Below are 21,822 nucleotides of genomic sequence, written 5' to 3' on the forward strand. Positions count from 1 at the left end.
ACCTGGAAAAGGTAATCCCCCAAGTATTTCTCCAAGCTACGTCCCATTTCCTCATCATCACCGTCCTTCAGAGAGAGAGAGATTGAAAACAGTAGGCTTGTGGTCAATTGGGGAGGAGAGAGAGAGAGAGAGAGAGAGAGAGAGAGAGAGAGAGAGAGTTTACTTGAAAAGGGCAGGCCTTGGTCATTTGGGAAGAGAGAAGAATGAGGAGAGACCAGTATTTCTTGGATTGCTGAATTTTGGGAGCTGATGACACTTCCGATAATGTCGATTTCATGGAGAGTCATGAAATTAAGCAAGCCATGTAATCCACAATTTCATGATCAGAAATAAAGAAGTCTAGCTTTAAATAAAGCCTCCAGAAAAGGAACAGGGAGTGTTATATGTTTTCCTTCTTTTTTAGTGATGTGTCGATATGGTTCTATGTTTTATTAAGTTATATGCATGAGAGGCACCATGAGCACATCTGAAAAACCAAGATGCATGCATGGGCTTAACAAACGTGAAATGAATCAAAATTTCAAAAGTAAAGTGCAATGATCCAAGCTACCACATTTTATTGTGAAAGCAATACATAGTACAGCACATACAATTATTCAATGTCCATTATTTTGGTGAGTGCTGCTATTCATTATCCGATTTCTGATACAACCGTACAATTCACCGCCTGAAGGCTCCCCCACTTAAAAAACTCATGAGGGATAATACCAATCCAGGCTTTTCTATCCTCTTCTTTTTTCCTTTTTTTTGCCCTTTCTGTTAATTCATTTCTTCTTTATAAACAGAGAATCCAAAGCCTCCTTCCATCTCCAAAGGACGACTCTTTTATGGAAATTATTACCGACTGTGTTCACACTGGGAAATTGCCAGTCCTACGCATATGTTCCAATGTAGCATACAGCCCATATTTAGTAACCGCTGCATATGCAGCTCTGAACCCTCCTCCATATGCTGGTGATGAGTCGCTCGCTATTTGACACATGAAGAATTGACCGAGCTTCTTCTCAAGATCCGAGTTCCCCATATTCTTTTTTGATGATGATGAGTATGATGATGAAGCATATGCATATGATGGAGCATATGAAGAAGAAGATGACGATGATGCATATGATGAGTATGGTCCATATGTAGTGTTGCTTGAGCCAGACATAACTTCCGATTCAAGCCACATATGGGAGAGCACCTGACAAATGCCTTCCTCTACTTCAAGACTGAGGTTACGATAACCTGCATCAATGGAAGATGTTATCTTCTAGTGAATAGAGAAAGACAAACATAACAGTATTTATTGAAAAATTAACAACTTTGAAACAATACTCTCTCTCTCTCTCTCTCTCTCTCGCTATATATATATATATATATATATAAAATATCTGTAGGGCTGGCAAAGGACCCCAGCCCTGGCCTTATTCCCTTGAGGTCCGACCCTGGCCTCATTTAGACCGGGCCAAATAAAATAACAAAAAAAAGATAAAGAAATAAGGGCTGGGCCAGTCTTATCTCTGCCTTGGACCTAGCCTAGGCCCAGCCCAGCCCTGCCCTTGGGTCATGGTGGTCCGGCCCTCAAGCCACAAAATGTGGTGCAGGCCCCAGTTTTTTTGGCAGAGCTGGGCCACCCCTAAATATCTGCCACTGAAAGATGAGCAAGAAGGTTTCTATCTCTCTACTAAAAATTTTCAACTTCGTTTCAGTAATCTTATGGAACTAATTTTGGCTTTTTCATTCATTTTAAAATCAGTACCATTCTAGTGGTTTCCCATGAACCAGCAATGTAGTTACCTCAAACAAGCACTAGTAAAGCAAAGCCCTCTAGTTTAAAAATTTATGTTTTTTTGTGTTGTGGCAGCACTAAACTATTACTGAAAAGAAAATATATATCATAAAGGTCTACAGTACCTTTAAGTCGTAGCCAACCATGCATCAATTCATGAGCCAGAATAGAACCTGTTAACAGCCTACATAGTGCACAGAAGGTCAGTATTATCCTTTATTATCAAACATAGGAATAAACCTATGTCTAATGTATGAGACCTGAAAAGTGAAAATATTTTACATGCCAAACTTAACTGCATAATAGGCTTAACAACCCTAACCCTGTCACCCTAAACAGATTCTTGGTGTACAAAATAATATTAATATCCAACATCCATGTTGCTATCCATGTATATAAACAAACGGAAGAACTGCCTAGTAGGACATTGATTCTTTCATCATAACCTCCGTATAGGCTCCTTTCTACAAAATGTTTTGGGTAGGAATTTAAAGATTCCAAACTCATACCTCTGACAAATGAGCTTGATATAACAAGGAATGCTTTCCTTATTTTCAAACAAGAATCACATAATGATTGGTTTTGGTATCTATTCCCTGCTCCAATTATTTGTCTCTTGTACTCTTTATATGTATTTTTCTGTCAATTCTTTAGCCGTAGATAGCAGTTATGTCATTTGGCCCCATAAGACGCATGTAAATAAGCCCAATATAAGCAAGAATGCATATGGTCTCATAATTTATTGTCCGATGTGAGACGAATGTGGTTTACCTTATGCCATGATGTGAACATGAGATAAACTACACTTACATTGCTGAAGTATTCTCCCATTTTCAGCCTTTCCTCACAAGTTCTCATACTACTGAAGTAATAATGATGAAATCCTTGGATTAAAATATCAGCAAAACCATTATCGGACTAATTTAATGGTCTGCTAATCTGCTATGCATGACGATACCTACAAAATTTATATGGCCATGAAGTAGCCTTCAACTATCTTCAAGTATAAAACCATTTTATGGTTTACACATCTGCAGGTACCATCTGATTTATTTTAGTTCATTAAAATTAGGAATACTTCGGAAACTGGTTCACCCAAGCTAACTGAACAATCTACTTCCTTGCATTCGAAGATAGCATAGCTAAATTGCTAATCTACATATGCAATCAGCAATTCACTAGAAAATTATAGACCCAAAAGGCTAAAAAATGGCAAGGGATAGGCCCAAAAAGACATAGTTGGAAGTAGTAAGAAAAGATATAGGAACTTATGGCCTCATTGAGGGTATTGACCCTTAATAGAGCAGAATGGCAGAAAAGGATTCGTGTAGCTAACCACAATTAATTGGGAAAAGGTTATCATGACGATGTCACTAGAAAATTATAAAAAGATTTGAGCTATAGTATTAATTAGTTGTAGATTCATTTTAGTTTACTAGTGCAAACCCAGTACAACACTTGTTAGGAAGTGCAGATTAGTTCAAGTGAAAGGCTCAAAAAAGACAAGAGATAGGCCCAAAAGGACATGGTTGGAAGTAGTGAAAAAAGATATGGGAACTTAAAGTTACATTGAGGGTATGGTCATTAACAGAGTAGAATGGCAGACCAGAATTCATGTAGTCGACCCCAATTAGTTGGGAAAAGGCTTTGATGACGATGATGATGATTTATTTTAGTAATACTAAAACCATAAAGACTTGGGAAACTAGTCTACCCAAGAAATATGAAAGACATCTTCCTTTCATCCAAAAGAGCAATTGCTAATCAACAAACAAAATCAGCAATTCCAGAAAAAAAAAAGGAGGATTTTAGCAACAATTGGTGGTATAAGAACCCTCATTAGACATGCCTAAATCAATTCACACCAGAGCAACTGCAATGCCATTGACATGTGAACAAAGTGACGTAAGTAAGATGTACCAGTGGCCTAATCTTCGAAACTTAACCACAGAGATCAGATATTCAAGCTGGGCAGTCTTTGACTAAGTTAAGGATCACCCATCTATAATGCTATCAAAAAAGGAAGGAACATTAAGAATGGCATATAAAAAAATGAATGAGATGTTTCAAGTGGAATGGCTGAATAGCAGGATTTGATCAGAAGCCATTGTGCGCTAACAAAGTCTACAGAAAGAATCACCCAACCGGAAAAACAGAAACTGCTGTGCACCAACAAAGTCTACAAGAATTACCTTGGGAGACCATAAAGAACAAGAATTGCAGAGACTTCACATCTCCGAGGTAACTTCTGTTGTTGAGTCTTCATACCTATAAGTTGATTGCCTCCTATCATAGGTCTCTTTAATATCTGGATCAAGAAGCAAAAGAACGAAATAAATACAAAATATTGCATGCTCTATTATTACGATGAAAATTAATTATACACATAAAAGATGATGAAGATCTTGCATACACTGCTGACTGTCTGCTCCTCTGATAGACATAAACCACGTGTCTCTGGCATGTGACGATGTCCCTGGGAAAGAGGATTTAATTTTAAAAACATAATTGACTTACTAAAAAGTATATAGCCGAAAGTATGGCACAATCCAATGGACTCCCAGAAAACCAGTCCATTTGATCAACATGGCCCATTGGAATGACTGAAGGCAATGAAGGGGGCACAGGCCCAACCACTCCAATCACATACCATTCTGGTCTCTCTCTCTCTCTCTCTCTCTCTCACACACACACACACGCACACACACACGCACACCCCTATCACTGTGGATAATTTCCATGGAAGGCGATGACCCAATTTACTGTGGTGACCATGGTTTTTCCATTGTCCACAGGATTGCCTTTCTAAAACAGATTACAGGATAATAAACAAAATTATTCATAAACAAAATTATCCATACATCTTTCTCCCCTTCCATGGCTTCATTAAGTGCTTGTCTTTCAACCATTAACATAGGAATTTGCTGGTCTAGTTTCATGTTCATTCCTTCATAATAGTCCCTTATTGCATGGTAAAGAGGCTGACAGTCACCAGTATCCATTACAGCAGAATCCAAGCACTCAAGACATAGACTTCGTCCATCTCCCAAAGAAATGTAACGTACATTCCTCGGCTTCCATACAAAAATAAAGAGAATATAACCATTAGCAGCTAGAATATTTTCATGTAGTGTACCATAAACCAAATGGACTATGGAATACCACAGTTTACAAGGTAATTCCATCTACTGAAATGATGGATGGTGATGGGGATGGTGATAACGAGAGAAGGATACACCAGAACAAGAAACCACCCAAATGGCAGGCACCATTCTCTCTCCATCACCATTGCGCATTTCAATGGATCACTCATTGAAAATCCAGTGGACTATGGTTTTCCCATAGTCCATCAGATTATAGTGTGCTTTCCCCAAAATAACTACAATTGAAAGACTGCATAAGTCTTTAAAATCTCTACCTCCATGCGTTCACAACTGCAACATCGAGCTGTCCTATCATACTCATGTGAGGGACAATATTTCTGTTGCCAGAATGGATGCGACCTATATTCAATCAAACCAGCTTTGTTTATTGGGATCTGCATGTCAGGGATAAGGTAAATCAATCGACAATGTTGTGAGAAGTTGCTAATAGATCATGTACAGCTTCTAGAAGTAATCACAAATAGAGAACACAAGCAGGTGAATACTGTTGCAAATTAATTTCATATATAACAAATGGCTAGAATTTAATGCATCATAATCATGTGGATTCTAGAGAGTGTAATGGTTGTGCATATAATGAGACGTTGAGTTCGTATGCTCAACACTATCTTAATCGATTAAACAAATTTTGTGCGCTCCACAATTCATAGTGCACCCAAACATTGTCTTCTACAAATAAATGAGGTATGCTCATGCAAAGCATAAGATCATTATACACCTCCAACTAGAGCATTGCATATAGACAATATTCAGTTCAGCCACATGCAAACATATTATTTGTAAAGCCTCCGATAACCAGGCAATTCATTCATAGTCTTGAATTGTGCTGCAAATATACTGTCATGTATCATATGTTCCCTGGGAAGGATCCTTGGAATCTACGGCCTGATAAAAAGGTGCAGGATGCTACAAATCCATAGTTATCTCCTCCACACCTCATCATCATGCATGCATGAATCTATCCATGGTAATACCAATAAATATTTCCCTTTTGAATAGTCTGAGAGCATAGTTCAAGAAAAAAAGCAGATTATGATAATTTTAGTTGGTTATATGGCAAGAAGATGGGCTATTTCGGAATATGGCAAGAAGATGGGCTATTTCGGAAACCAACCCACGTGTCCTTCCATTTCTTAGTGACAGTGCACAAGAAATGTGTAAAACCTCACTCATGCATTGAGCAGGCCAGTAAAGAACCCCAAGAAATGGACGGACTAGAAAGTGCCCAAGCTCAAAAGGAGCTCTCTTACCACCAATGTGAGTCTAGGATTGCACTCAAACTTTCATACTGTTCATACTTCATACTGTTCATAAATTGCACTCAAATAAATAACTTAGCAAGCACTCGTGAAAAACAGTCACCTCTCAAATCACAGTGTAGAAGATTAATCAAGCCAGTACATACATAAATTCAGCAGAAGACAAAGGGCCATAAACAGTGAGTTTATGGAATGATCATCTGCTAAACATATCCAGAGTGAAGTTTAAGCATTGGAAATCTGTAACCCTCTTGGAAAGAAACCAATAAAAGGAAAAAGAAAAAAAGAAAAAAAAAAAAAAGACATGCAGAGACAATACAACAGCCCCCAGCTATAGCCAAATACTTGGGACATTTTAAAATGCTTGTATATCTGAGCATTATATTTCATATATCTCATTGAAGTAAGCATGCCCTGGGAACAGATCAAATTATATACAGATAAACTAGGTTTTGGCTGAATGTAGTGTTTTGAACACCGATTTAGCATATAGGCTTATCCAGAAACTAAGCAATAGGACCCCTAACAGAAGCCCCAATACGCAGCCTTTATGAAATTACAACTTCCATAGGATGACCAAAGCACATATTTCTGGAGATTGGATAACCTAGTAGAGTTTATATGGCAGTCACAAGGGAAGCATTCATATGATCAATCTTGTACACAGTTGTCTATGCTACTTCCATCCTAACCCTTATCAAGTACCATAAAATACATTCACGCAAAAGGCATAAAGGGAGTTCAGGGCAAAACAAATATAGACCAGACAACTTAACTACAAAACATAGAATTAACTACATAAAAAGAAAAACCAGTAAAGGCAGTTTTGAAAAAAAACATAGACCATATATAAAATTTTCTTACGAATTCACGGCAGACATCACATCTGGGATGATGCAGCTCCTTGTAACAGGACTTGTGGTAGGGATCATTCCCTGACAAAGAAAACTAAAAAAGGAACACTCTATTAGGCTAAAATTACTCAAATTTGTTTCAATAATTCAATATGAATAAGCTCCAGTGCAGTTCCACATAAGAATGTGGAACATTATTTTTTCTCTAACAAATAAAGCAATGAACAGAGTAACATACATTACATTATGAGGGCTGATAAAACTCATGCTCAATTCATACCTGAGGATCAGAAATTGGCTCCCCACAAGCATGACAACAAAAGCACTGGGGGTGCCATACAGCTCCCATGCAGCTTAGAAAACGCCCATAGCCAACTGCAGAATTGCAGCCAGCACAAATTCTGCAAAAGAAAAGGGCCCCTCATTTGTTCACTATGAAATGCAACATATCAATGCTTAAGAAGTGGGGGTGCTTTACATGATTTGCGATAGTTAGTATACACAAATCAGCATGAAATTTCCAACTTTTAAAACAGGTTCTTCAATAAATATTGTAACATATACATATGCGTAACTATATGTATACATGTCACGAGGATTCATGTAGCTGATCCCAATTAATTGGGAAAAGGCCATGATGATGATGATGATACATATGCGTAATGAATAAATTTGTAGCTTATTTTCATTATTTTATTATTTTACATTGTCATTTAGAATATGCATGTATATATATGTAGCTGGTAAGTTCTACCATCTTCCACACATGATTGATTTCAAACAAATGCCAATGTGCGTCTTACTCTCTCCATTTGTTGTACTTGTATATGTGCTCTCTACAATTAAACCGAACTTTTAATCCTTAATGCACAAACTTCAGGATAGAATTTTAGAAAACCTAAGGTTTCTTTTGAACAACCAGACATTTCGATACCCTCAGAGATCTATCAAGTGCACTCTTCATCTTGATCTCTAGTTTCAGCCGCCCTCATGTGACACTCAAACCACTCTCATTCTCAATGTTACAAGTAAACTAACCTGTTCTTCCTTGTGCTATGTAGTTTTCCTAGCAAACATGTGAACCAGAATTTATTCTCCTTTTTGATGACCAGTTTGTTCATACTAGTCCCCAACTTCCACGAAGTTCAAACACAAGCATGTCAGATGAACTTTTAAATCTATTTTTTTTTTTTGTCATCAATAAACTGTTTCTAAGAATTAACAGATAACCTGAAGGGATATTTCCTCTCCAAACCTATTGTTGAGGCATTAAAAATATTGCTACTTTGAAACTCAGTTCACTTTCTACTTCAGTCTCTATAATACATTTTCACACTTAGAAGGACGATTGGTATTTTTCAGACAACTAGAAATCTTTATTACAAATAAGAAATTGCGATTGTATACAATGAGACCATTTACCTTTGGTACAAGGATGTCACAATTACTTATAACCATCCGATGTGGCGTCAAAAATTCGAGAAAACTTCTTTTGAACTTTGAGCTTGGTCAATGGAATATTGCAGCCACCAATTTTACATTCAATAGTCAAGATTAATTGTGACCACCTTGTACCAAAAGTATCTCATGGTATACTTTTCCTAAGAAATTTCTCCTCATTTCTTAGGCTTCCACATGCAGGATATAGATTTGATGCACTGATGCGCCCAAGTGTTGATATCACCTAGAGGTTGGAGGCACGAAGTTGAGTCTTAAACTAACATTCCATTTCCTATAGCTAAACTATTATTAAATAGTTTATTGATAATATACTTAAATTACCTTGAACTCTCTATAGTATTAGCATTCCTTGACATGTAATTCAAAATGTACTTAATTTAACAACTTCTTAGAGTTGGAAAATGGATTGAATAGAACATGTGAACAAAAAAGTCTATATAAGGTTGCAACGTTATACTATAGAAGTAAGGTGCACCTCAAAATCCACAAGAAAAGAGTGTTCCGAAGTTGGAAAACCTTCCAATTGATCATCTTGACATCAAGATGTATGGATATAAAGAGAAAAAAGAATTTTAACTTTTCACGTGGAAACCTAAAGAAGGGTAAGGGCCAGGCCCAAAAGGATATGGTTGGAAGTAGTGAGAAAATATATGGGGACTAATGGCTTCCCAGAGGGTATGACCCTTAATAGAGCAGAATGAAAGACCTAAAAATAGTGTATCTCGTAACAAGTTATCTAGACTATCTATTTCAAAGATTTTGATCTACACTATTTTTGGAATTTTAAATTTCATATTGAACATGGATTTTCAAGTCATTGTAATGTTTCCGATACCAAAACTACATCTTCCGGCAAAATTTAGAGGTGTGCCTTCCTTATACGACATAAGGTGAACACCTTTACAAACCTCACCCATATGTGAATGCATAAATGTTCGCATTGTTATTTTTCCTAAATATATATACAATTAGTAGAGTGTGAGGTGGTTTACAAATTTCATATAAAATTAAAATTATAAAATTAAAAATAGATGTCAACCATTAAAGAAAGAATGTGACGGTGAAGAATTCCCTTGGTTTCATGAATCAAGAAAGTGACAATAAGGTAACCTTTGCTGAATTGTACTTGCACGAAGCCTCAGTCAAGTATAAAGTTCTTACATAGACACATAACTCACATAACAAAGTATCTATCAAATCAACCTCAGCCAAGTCAAAGTAAAGCTATAGAAGGTGAATAATTCCTTTGATCAGGTCGCATTTTTCATGGAAACCGATAATTTACAAATTTATAGGACTCTCCAAGAGGTGTGCAAGAATTCCCATGATCCCTTGAAACTTCAATTCTCTATTTGCAGCAAATAATGCAAACCTTGCCCAAACTATGATTATTAAGTATTAGATTTCCTACTCGTATATATGGAGATTTTTTCTTGAGAAATGTTTACTGGTTGTATATAAAGAGATATTTATCTACAATCCTAAACATAAGACTATATTTCCTATAAACTTAAACAAAACAATAGAGTCCCAATCCTTGAGAACAAGTTATAGTAAAGATATTTCCTATAAAAATGTTTGCAATACTTTTTAAAGAGTGAGTTGAAGAAAGTAACCTATATCCCCTAGGATAATAGTAATGAGGGGTGTATGGATTATATGAAGGCGACATATTCAAGCTCTCTTGAAGGGCTCTTGCGAGGTCTTCATCATTATCTGCATGTCTTCTATAATCTTCATCATTACCTGCACGTCTTCTACAACCTACAACAATCCCATAAAAAACTAACATACTTAATATCACATTATTACCCTTCCAGCTGGTTGACTGGGATGCGTGCGATAAAAGGCTTGGGCTTAAGGGGGTACAAGGCGTAATATAGGATCATGCACAAGGCGTAACAATTTTGTATTAATTTAAAACAAGAGCTGGTTTTGTAAACATTTTAAAAGCTGAGGTTGCTTTGTTAGTTTTCCCTCATGTCAAGTGCTCTACATAAGTTAGGAAAAGGGCAAAGCTACAAGAATGAGCTAAATCATAGTTGTGGGAACCATGCCGGGATCGGGATCAGGAGTGGGAGATATGGTTTGAAGGGGTCAGAGAAAATCACATACATACGAGTCATGAAATGCTAGAAGATCCCTATGGTTGGGAACGCCATCCGTATAATGCACATATTAGAGACCGAGATCCCCAAATGTTAGGGATCAAATACCAACTTTTTGGGGATCGTAATCTCAACCTTTTGCTTTCTTGATCCCAACTCTTTGGGATCTCGCTACCAACCTTAAAGAGTATGATAATCTAGGATTATGTATACGCTTCAAAGTAGGGATCTCATTATTTATAGAAAGCAAGCAATGCAACTATAAGAAAAGTATATTTGTGCTGCTAGCTGGTTATAAACAAAGGAAATCATCAGTTTAGTTGTTGACTTCGTCTTTAAGGTTAAGATCGAGATCCCTAGTAGCAGGAATCGGGATCCCTATCAATGAGGATCAAGATCCGAATATTAAAAATCAAGATCCGTTCCGGGAGCAACAGAATCGAGATCTCTGTATTTCTACCACATTTTTTAACCTATTAAGAGACTCACAACACACCTGTTGGCTTTCTCAAATCATCAGCTAGAGGGAGTGCTAAACCATGGTCTAGATCCTCATTCTTGGCTCTATCACCATCACCCTGGCATGAGTATAGACAATGTAGGGTTATACAGCCATAAAAAACAAGTCACATATGTGAGACGAGAGAGAGCCAAATATCCTATAAAATCGTGAATGAAGATACGTCATCGTCGTTTTAGTGCAAATAAGACTTTATGTAGTCTATTACTCGATAGACTACATAAAGCGGGATTCAAGCCCATAGCTCAACTGCAATGTTGTTGTTGCACATTTGATGTTGCCATTTCAAGACCGATTTACCAATTGAAAAAACGAAAATAATCTACACAAACTTAATAAAGATGTTCAAAAGAAGATAAATCCTTTCAGGGCGTAGGAAATTTCAATAAGCACATTAAGCTCCATGACTTGCGAAGAATCAACATCGATGTATATGTATCTCAATAATAACATAGTACTCTCTTAAGAGTCATGCTCCAGGAACCTATACAGCATGGCAGCTCAATGCATTTAATCGACTTAAGCCTTTGTCCTTCTACTATCCAACACATCCTAATTGTAACCATGTTAAATAATAAGGCTCAGAAGTTTCTTCAAAACCAAAAGCATACTTGTGGTGGTAATCCTTCATAAGCAAAGATCAACAATTTGAGATACGTAGAGAAGAGAATAAATGGAAGTGAAATTACTACAGAACCAGTTGGAGCACGCCAAACCATGTTTTCATCACTAATGACTCTTGGGTGATGACCATTTGAGATCTTCTGGTTTGATCCTTTAAAGAACTTGCTAACCCATTTCATCAAGCTAGACTTCTTCAGAGCATATGATGGACCAAGGTGACCTGCAAAAATCAAGAAAATCACGTGACTAAGAAGATAGTCAACAAAACTCAAACCATGGAAGAGCTTTTGATGACGACTTAGAGACGTCCATGACCAAATAAAATGTGACCTCGCATGTGCCCTACTAGGCTGCCATTATCATGTAATAGCTTTCCACATTGTTTGATGTGGGTGAAATGTCAGTTGCCCTAAGCGAAACCAAATCATCCACTTCTACCAACAAACAGTGATATGGAAAAAACCAAGAAGATAACAGAATTACAACTGAAACCCCTAAATCTCTCAATGATGCCCAAATAATTATTTTGATATCGAGAGTTACCAAATTATGACTTCATCAAGAACAATACAAGCATTGAATGCACAGATGCAAGAAAAAGAAGGAACAAGACATTCCAAACCCATCCTTGGGCATTCTACAATGATCTAATGAACCATCATAAACTCAACATCTACAAATATTCCTAAGAAGTTCTTCTATCCCAAACAATAAAATGTTGGCCATAGTGAACTTGATCCTTATCAGCAGTGTTACATGGATACCGAAACAGGTGTCATGTCTATTACGTGTCTCAAGTGTCTAGTACTTCAGCTTAGAAACCCAGTATAGCCCCAACACATCCATAAAATACTTATATGTAAATATTTTTTATAAAAATAATAGATAAATTATAAAAGAATTTTAAAAATAATAAATAGAATTTTAAAACTAAATAAATATAAAATTTGAATATAAATATGCAACAAAGCTAAAAATATATGCTTATTGGAGTTTATTTTTTTTACAAAATGTGTGTAAAACATTTATTGTAGTTGTTTTGATATCACTATTTATATTTATCATGGAACGATGTAAGCTCAAATCTCGCAAAAAGTAATTTGCATTTAGAAAATAAATACAAACCATATTGACACTTGAAATAAGGTATGTTAAGTCCCTATGGGACTATGTTGACATCTTACTCCATGTGGGTTAACAACTTACTCCTTATGGGACTATGCATTTAGAAAATAGAAATCAAACCATATTGGCAGTGCTTTTTTATTTTTGACTCCCATGTGAGAAGTATTGTACTAAAATAGGTGTTCAATTATTTTTTATTGTCTTCGGAATCTAGTGTGAATCACAGATCACCTATTTCTACTTTCTGTGTGTGGGATATGTATTACATTTCTACATTATACATCACAAGTACGGCTGACGGCAGGGCGGCTAGTATTTTACTTCCACAATAAAATGTCGTGGGTTCAAACAACATGAAAAAAAAGAACCACCCATTTATTGGGATGCATATCTCGGTGGCTGAGACACATCTATTAATCATGTCGTGTCAATACAGCATGCCAACAAAAAATATCTTGTGTGTCAGTCCCATGTCAAAGCGTGTCGACACATGAACATGCAATACAAGAGAAAATTTGAGGTGTCAGGTTAACACTGCTTATCAGGAGAAATAACTTTTATACAATGAACGAATTGCATATTTAATATCTTAAAAATGGTTGTAAAAGGACTAGTTAAGGCATCATGGCATTTAAGGTGACTGCCACAGTTATGCTACGAATGACATAGGTATTATCCATTTGGCCAAAGAAAATTCAACCATAATCAATAGGAGTATGCTATACAGTACTCCAAGGAAGCATCCCATACCATCCCAATGAGACATGGTGGAGATTAACTGTATCTTGGCCTTGGTGAGTGTCCATATGGGCCCACTATTCTTAATCTCCACTAACAATCTACAATGACAGTGGATGCCCCATGAAGCACCATAAACCTTCTGCATTGGGTTATGCTATACCTTCACGGCTTTACTTTTGGTAAAGGTGGGAATAAGCATCAACATTTTGAGCCTTTCTCTCCCTTCTTTTTTTTATGATTAAGTTCCTCACTCGATGTGAATATGGATTTCACCTATGATAAGATAAATAACATAAAAAGCTAGGACCTGAAACTGCAATAATGCATAATTGAACCCACAACAAGAAGCAAGCAAGAGGATAGTCAATGTGCATTTTCAGTCCTCTGCAAAAATCAATCCAATAGAGGAGTATATTCAACACAAGGCCACTGGAATAACATAGACAAGCTAGTCTGAAAGGTTAAAAATACAGATTGAAAGGTTAAAACAAACAATTTAAAACAAACAAAACCAATATCAATAAGAATGAATAACTACCATTCTTATGAAACCAGAACCCATTTCAGTTCAAACCATAATTAATAACCAATTCTTTTCCCGATCAATGACATTGTACAGGATATGGATAATCAGCTTAAACAATGCTCAGAAAATGAACTGCCTCTTTTATGGATAAAAATTTCAGTTCAGTATTCACCCAAAAGGGGGAAAAAATGATCAGCCTTATACAAAACCTACGTTAGAGTCACTGGGAATCCACAAGAGAAGTATGCAACAAATCTAATAAATAAATTCTTCAATCTCATATAAACTGACCGTTCAAAAAGTTATGACAAAACGACAACTATTTCTGGTCATGTGAATGAAAATAAAACGCTAATTTTGCCAAGCAATAATAGCAGCTTGTTCAGATTTCATTGAAATGCTGAAAAAATTCCAAACAGCAGTGAAAGAAAGCCATGACCAAATATTAGACCCGCAATTCAAATATACCGACAATCTATGCTCAAAAAAAAAAACATTAAATCCATGAAATTCAAGAACAAAGAAAGGAAATAAGGGATTTCAAATGCGAAGAGAGATAAAAGCGTACCATAAATGCAGGGCTGAACAATTTGGTTCACTTCTGAAGAACCCATTAATTGCAGAGAAAAATGATTTCCGGAAGAAGAAAGAAGTGGAAATTTTAGGGCAAAAGATGCTGAGAATTAGGGTTTTGATTGGAGCTTTTTCCAGCAAAGGGGAGGGAGAGTGATGGGGCTTCTTCATAAGCATGGGATTTGAAGGCATTTTGGAGGGCTAAGCTAGAGAGAGAAAAGAAAGGAATCTTGAGAAGGTGGAGAACAAGCAATCCTTGAGAGGAAAAAGAGCAGAGAATCTCTCTCTTTCTCTAAGGACTGAAAAAGAGGAGGAGCACATTGAACGGAGGAGGTGAAAAGAAAGAGAAAAAGCAGGTTTTAGAAGAGAGAAAGAATCAGGAGAGGGAGTTTGAAAAAGTGAGAGAGGGAGAGAGAGAGATCAGAGGAGGGAGTTTCAGAGGTTAGAGAGAGATAATCGGAAAGTTAGAGAGAGAGAAATGTAAGTGAGAGAGAGATCGGCGTGAGTTTGAAAAGTTAGAGAGAGAGAGAGAGAGAGAGAGAGAAATCGGAGAGTTAGAGAGAGAGAAGGGAGAGTGGAGAAGTCACATGGATTATCTGAAAGGGAAAATCAACTTTGATTTGTAATTGTAAGGTGCGCATTCCCGCGGGAGCAAATGTATACTCAACTTCTTTGGGCAAAACAGCTGCTTAGAATCATTATTTCCAGCTCGAATGATCCAGTTTAGAATCACGAGACATAAGTATCGTCGGGAAAAATTTATGGATTTTGAGTACACTTAAATCACAGTGTCCAAAAATTAAATGGTCTTTGTTTAGTTTTAAAATATTATTTTTTAAGCATAGTATTTATTTAAAAGTATTATAGTTTTAAAATATTATTTTTTAAATAGAGAGTTTTTTTAAAAATATTATTTTTTAGAGAGAATTTTAATATATATATATACCCCGATTCAATCTTGGCCGTTTGGCTCATATATTCATATGAGCTAGAGAGCTAACCCCAATTTTTTTCATATATATATATAAAAGTAATAATCCTATGAGACCCTCCTACACATTTATATAAAAGTTACAATCCTATGAGACCCTCCCACATCCATGTGTGTAGGACCTCAAAGGATCACCATTAAATTTGACACATATCTTTAAAAAAGTTATCACAGAGATGTGGGAGGGTCTCACAAGGTCATTTCCCATATATATATATATATATATATATATATATATATATATATATATATATATATGCGGGCTGGACCACATGAGTACGTATGTGGTCCAAAAAAGGGTAAAGCATCTATCATAAAGATGGATGCAAGTAGGTGTCCATCTAAAAACTATAGAAACTAACGGTCCAAATATTTTTTTATTAGAATGATTATTTTTAGTTTTTAAAATTTATTTATTTTTTCATATTCTCCATGTTCGAGATTACATGTCCTTAAAAATTAAGTAAAAAAATATATCAAAAATAGATTTATTAATAAGCCCACATTTCAACATATGCAATCTGGGCTGCATAGAATCAGGTCCTATATGTATATTATGGTGCTCATACTATATAATATTTTATAATTGTACTCAATAAATTTGGGACATTTATATACCCTTACGTTGTACATTAAGTATTTTTTAGAAAGGGTATTTTTGGTTATTAAAATGCTATTTATAGAAAAAATATACAATGAGACTATTTGCCTTTGGTATAAAGTATTCACAATTAATCTTTACTATTGGATGTGAAATTGGGTGGTTGCATTTATTCCATGGACCAAACTCAAAGTTCAAAAAAAATATTTCGAACTTTGTGATACACCCAAGCTATCAGATTTCACATCGAATTGTTGTGATCTCCTTGTACTAAAAGATTAATGGTCTCATTATGTTAGGGTGCTTACATTATAGAGCATTTTATAATTCTATTGTACAAATTTTGGACACTAATATATCATTGTTTTGTACATGGAGCATATTTTGGTAAATGTATTTTTGGTCATTAAGTGGGGTCATCCACATAAGTCTGATAGCACTTATGAGAATGCCCTGGGACTTTGGCGGTAGCATTGCTGAGCCCCGCGATGAGGTCTTTGACTCAATTCTCACCTAAGGGTAGGGGCCAAAATCCCCACTGACTTTACCTCTTTACTTACCCTTTTATTAGGAAAAGAGCTTAGTCTTAATTGTTAAGCACTTGACGATTTGCAACGTTATGTCTTAGGCTCAATTCCTATCAAGGGTAGGGCCCCTCACCCAAAAAAAAAACATCACCAATATAGAGCACACTAGTGGTATTTAATACACCATATGGGTGATGTTACACCCCTTCTAAAGATAAAAATATGTACTAAAAAATATTGTATTATGAAGCAAAATTATATAAGTGTCCAAATATAATTATACAATACTCTATAGTGTGAGCACCCTAACACACACACACACACACACACACATATATATATATATATATATATGAAAAGTTCATGTACGCCCATGTGTGCACCGCTACAATAAATGCCCAACGACCCAGATAGAATCTAGGCCGATCTGATAGTCACGATTGTCCGAGAGTGTTTGAATTTTAATTTTTTTTACAAATCAAAATTATCTGAAATTTGGAGCGTGTGTATATCTTAGTAAGGCGCACTTAATAAAAATATAAAAAACATAATTCACAAAATATAGATTAACTAAAATACCCCTAAAATTTTTTGGGGGTATTTTAGTCCATTTATTTCATGTAATATATTTTTTTGATATTTTTCGTAGATTCGCCTATTTTTTATGAATATGCGCTTCAAATTTTAGATCATTCCAATTTGTAAAAAAAAAATGAAAAATAAAACACTACTGGACATCCGTGATCGTCAGATCGGCCCAGATCGAATATGGGCCGTTCGGCATTTAATGTAGTGGTGCATGAATCGGCGTACCGAAGCATCTTATATATATAGAAAAACACTACGCAATGCCTATAGGTGAAAATGAACAATGATTTCGCCTATCCCCATCACCGTCCAAAGTTCATCGTGCGGTCACGATTGTCCGATAGTGTTTTATTTTTCATTTTTTTTCTACAAATCGTAATGACCTAAAATTTGAAGCGTATATTCATAAAAAATAGGGGAATCTTATAAAATTATATAAAATATTTTACATGAAAAAATTGACCAAAATACACCTGAAACTTTTTAGGGGTATTTTGGTTAATTTTGGTCTTTCAGAGATATTTTGGTCAATTTATTTTTCATGGATAATTTTTTTTTATTTTATATTTTTATTAGATGTGACTCAATAAGATGTACATATCTTCCAAATTTCAAGTCATTCCGATTTGTAAACAGAAATAAAAAATAAAACACTACCGGACAATCATGACCGCACGATGAAATTTGGACGGTGATGAGGGTAAGCCAAATTACTATTCATTTTCACCTATAGGTGTTGGAAAGAGTTTTATATATATATATATATATATATATATATATATATATATATATATATATATATATATATATATCTAGGGTGCGGGTTATATAGAGCCTAGGCTCTAAACAATCACATTAGAGCCTACCTTCAAATAATGTCAAGAATTGTGGTTTCAATATTGAAAATCTTTGTGACAAACTTAAAATATAATTTTATCTTTATTTATAAAGTTTAAAGCTTCAAAAATAGTGTAGATCGATAGATCTATGAAAGCTTGAAAATTGACCATCCTAAAATGTGTTACAACATATACTATTTCTAAAACTTGAAATCTATTTTTTTTCATATCTATCCATCTTGATATCGAGATGATCAATTTGAGGACATTTAGGCACCAAAAAAACCTCTTCTAGTAAAATTTTTGTGGCAGGCTCAAATTTGATTGTTTATATAGAACCGAGGCTCTAAACATTCAAATTTGAGCCTACCTAAAAAATTTCACTATAAGAGGTTGTTTTGATGCCCAAATATCTTCAAATCAATCATCTCGACATCAAGATACATGGACATGAGAAAAAAATAGATTTCAAGTTTTGGAAATAATATATTTTAAAATGCATTTTTGGACCTTTGATTTCAAGATTTTCAAGTTTTCATAGATATGTCGATCTACACTATTTTAAAGCTATAAACTTTATAAATAAAAATAAAAAATATATTTTAAGGCTGTCACAAAGATTTCCAATATTGAAATCACATTTCTCGTCACTATAATTTAATTGTTTAGAGCCTAGGTTCTATTCAAACCGCACCCTTATATATATATATATATATATATATATATATATATATATATATATATATATATATATATATATATATATATATATGGAAAAAGCTAATAATAGATGTGCAACTATAATGAATAGTAATATAGGTAGAATGATAGCCGTCATATTTTCATCATATGGTTCAGAATGCATATCACTATATGATTTTTAATTTTTTTTTAGAAATCGGATCATAATAAAATTTTAAATCTGTGTACTAAAAAATAGGACGCATAATTAAAAAATATTATAAAATGATCGAAATACCCCTAAAAAATAATGGGGGTAATTTTGTCATTTTAAATTATTGAAAATACTTTTTTAATATATATAGTGTGAAATAGTGTTAGGTATATACATCCAAAATGTCATATTAATCAGATTTATCAAAAAAAATTAAAATTTATATGGTGATATGCATTCTGAACTACATGATGAAGATCTGACGGCTGAGATTCTACCTATATTACTATTCATTATAGCTGCCTAACTATTGTACTGTTTAATATATATATATATATATAGGAAAAGTTTTCTATGTTCCCCCTACAACATAGAAAAGCTATCCTCCCCCTTATCCAACCGTCTATTTTTTAATGGATGGCTAAGATTGCTCCAATCACAATGTCATGTCTCTACGCTGTTTTTATTTTTTATTTTTTCTATAAATTGTTTTGACACCAAATTTTGGACGTTCATTCATCTATTAAACTCGCACTAATGAAAAATATATATAAAAAAAATTTAATAAAATAAAATAACCAAAATACCCTTGAAAGTTTCAATGGGTATTTTGAGCATTATGTTTTATCAAAAAATTATTGTTAATATTTTTCATAGGTGTGCCCTAATGAGAAGGTGGCATGTGCCAAATTTTATATTCAGAAAAATTGTATTAAAAAAAACTAAAAATAAAATACTTTAAGATGTCGGATCTAAAATCAAACGGTGAGTGGCTCTCTTGATAAAAAATGGATGGCTGGATGGTAGGGAGAGGATAAAATTTCTATGTTGTAAGGGGAATATATAAAAGCTTTCCCATATATATATATATATATATATATCGGAAAAAGCTGAGGGTAGCCCACTAGCTCATAAGAACATATGAGTCTCTGACGATCACGGATGTCTATTAGTGTTTGAATTTTATTTATTTTTTCATAAATCCAAATTACTTGAAAATTTAGGTGTGTGTTCTTCTCATCAAGGCGCGCCTAATAAAAATATATATAAAAAAATATTTGTGAAAAGAAAAATGATCAAAATACCCCTCGAAACTTTTGTGGTGTATTTTGGTCAATTATTTCATGTAAAATAGTTTTTTGATATTTTTCGAAGATTCACCTATTTTTTATGAGCACATGCCTAAAATTTCAAGTGATTTAGATTTGTAAAAAATAAAAATAAAATTCAAGCACCATCGGACATCTGTGATCGTCAGATCGGCTCAAATTCAATCTAAACCTTTGGGCTCCTATGTTTATACGAGCTAGTAGATTTACCCCAGATTTTTTTATTAATTAATTAATTATATATATATATATATATAAATCAGATTTTACGGGAAAGAATGAATGAACAATATATTCTCGCCCCAGAATATCAACTTTTGGCCTTAAAGTATTTTCCTTAACAGCAAGGAGTCCCTGGCTCTCACGGTTTCCTGTCTTTCCTCTAGAATCTCTATATCAACAAAGAGGCTTTCTTTCTCTCTATTGCTTTATGTAATCCTTTCTATAATCCCTTAACCACTTTGCTCTCACGTTTCTTTATTCCCTCCGTCTCGTGTTGTGGTTTAAGCTAAGTTAGTCCTCGAGCACAATATAATCCTTCAAGAACTTAGGAACCTATTCTCTCCAAAGAATTACACTCCAATGTTGTTTTGGAATAAGAGATAAATGTACTGCCACAAAACTAATACCATGAAACTAACTTGTCAGTCACCGGCGCATCGATTCCAAAAAATCCACAGACTCAAGATTCGTACATGGTGCGGTGAATATGGAAAAAATAAAATGCACCAAGAAGTGCTTTTCACAACGACTATAAATGGCTATGATGATAGAAATACCAAAGGTTAAATGGGGTGTAATTTTACGTCACTATTCCAACAATCTCCATCTTGATGCAAATCATATATTTATTTTATCATTTATGTTTAGTTATTCTTTTTTTTAAAAACTTAGAGAATTTAGCCAATGTCAGAAGCTCTCTTACCTAATAACCTTTTCGTGCTGGTACTTCTTATGCAAACTTGCCTTCTTCATCATTCTCACCCTTGAAATCTTGAGGCCATGCTACATCGTCACATGCTTTGGATGTAACCCATCTCACATACCTACAAGCAAAACCACGGATTGATCTCTTGCCACTAATATCCCTTGCATAAATCATTCCCATGAAGCATTCTTTATGTTCATAGCATTGGCAATACTTGTCCATACTTCTTAAATTTTGAAGTAGCCATTTTACTTTATTCTCAAATTTTCTTCTGAGGCTAAATATAATTATTTGCACTCCGATCTCTGAATGAGATCAACTCAAATATTTGCAAAACTCAGTTAATTTATGAAAACTTAGAGAAACTAAGGTCGTTTAAATTATGAGCTTAAAAACGACACAAATCTATAAAGATCTGATCCTTTTCTGAGTCTGTTGGCAACGTGTGCTTCAAGATTTGTGTATATTGCTTAAAAACACTTCTAAATTTTACTTACTAAACTGTAGGAAAAGTGAACTAAATTAATGAATAAATAAACTAAAATTAAATAGGAAAAAAGATACATACGTCAGGAACCATAACCCGAAATTTCAGGCTTGAATCAGGCCGCCTTTCTT

General features: G+C 34.7%; 1 protein-coding gene across 8 annotated transcripts; it reads right to left on the minus strand.

Annotated features, from left to right (window-relative positions):
• Positions 1-537: 537 nt before the first annotated feature.
• LOC18440232 (LIM domain-containing protein HDR3) lies at positions 538-15,521 on the minus strand. Of its 8 annotated transcripts, none has more exons than XM_088873416.1 (13): positions 14,722-15,441; positions 13,637-13,900; positions 11,854-11,981; positions 11,114-11,195; positions 10,126-10,273; positions 7,329-7,449; positions 7,059-7,142; positions 5,190-5,309; positions 4,633-4,845; positions 4,185-4,247; positions 3,964-4,079; positions 1,897-1,955; positions 538-1,227 (listed from the first exon to the last, which is right to left on the minus strand). In XM_088873416.1, exons 2-13 carry the CDS (start codon positions 13,770-13,772, stop codon positions 851-853), a joined length of 1,647 nt encoding a protein of 548 aa, XP_088729542.1. In that variant the 5' UTR covers positions 13,773-13,900; positions 14,722-15,441; the 3' UTR covers positions 538-850. The 8 variants fall into 8 exon arrangements, with proteins under 8 accessions (XP_088729542.1, XP_088729546.1, XP_088729545.1 ...); XM_088873420.1 differs by having other exon boundaries at positions 13,788-13,900; positions 14,722-15,208; XM_088873419.1 differs by having other exon boundaries at positions 11,827-11,981; positions 13,788-13,900; positions 14,722-15,131.
• Positions 15,522-21,822: the final 6,301 nt, after the last annotated feature.

This window comes from Amborella trichopoda, chromosome 8 (assembly GCF_054954075.1).
Source record: "Amborella trichopoda isolate Santa Cruz 75 chromosome 8, AtrichopodaSantaCruz75HAP2 v2.0, whole genome shotgun sequence".
Taxonomy (NCBI): domain Eukaryota; kingdom Viridiplantae; phylum Streptophyta; class Magnoliopsida; order Amborellales; family Amborellaceae; genus Amborella; species Amborella trichopoda.

What these genes read in the sequence shown, in the direction of transcription:
- LOC18440232 (XM_088873415.1), bottom strand. Translation starts at nt 13,772, where the DNA reads ATGCAGAAGGTTTATGGTGCTTCATGGGGCATCCACTGTCATTGTAGA. An exon ending in CACCATGTCTCATTGGGATG is followed by an intron (nt 11,982 to 13,636) that starts GTATGGGATGCT and finishes TGATTTTTGCAG; the next exon opens with GTCACCTTGGTCCATCATAT. An exon ending in AGCCAATTTCTGATCCTCAG is followed by an intron (nt 7,143 to 7,328) that starts GTATGAATTGAG and finishes TTCCTTTTTTAG; the next exon opens with TTTTCTTTGTCAGGGAATGA.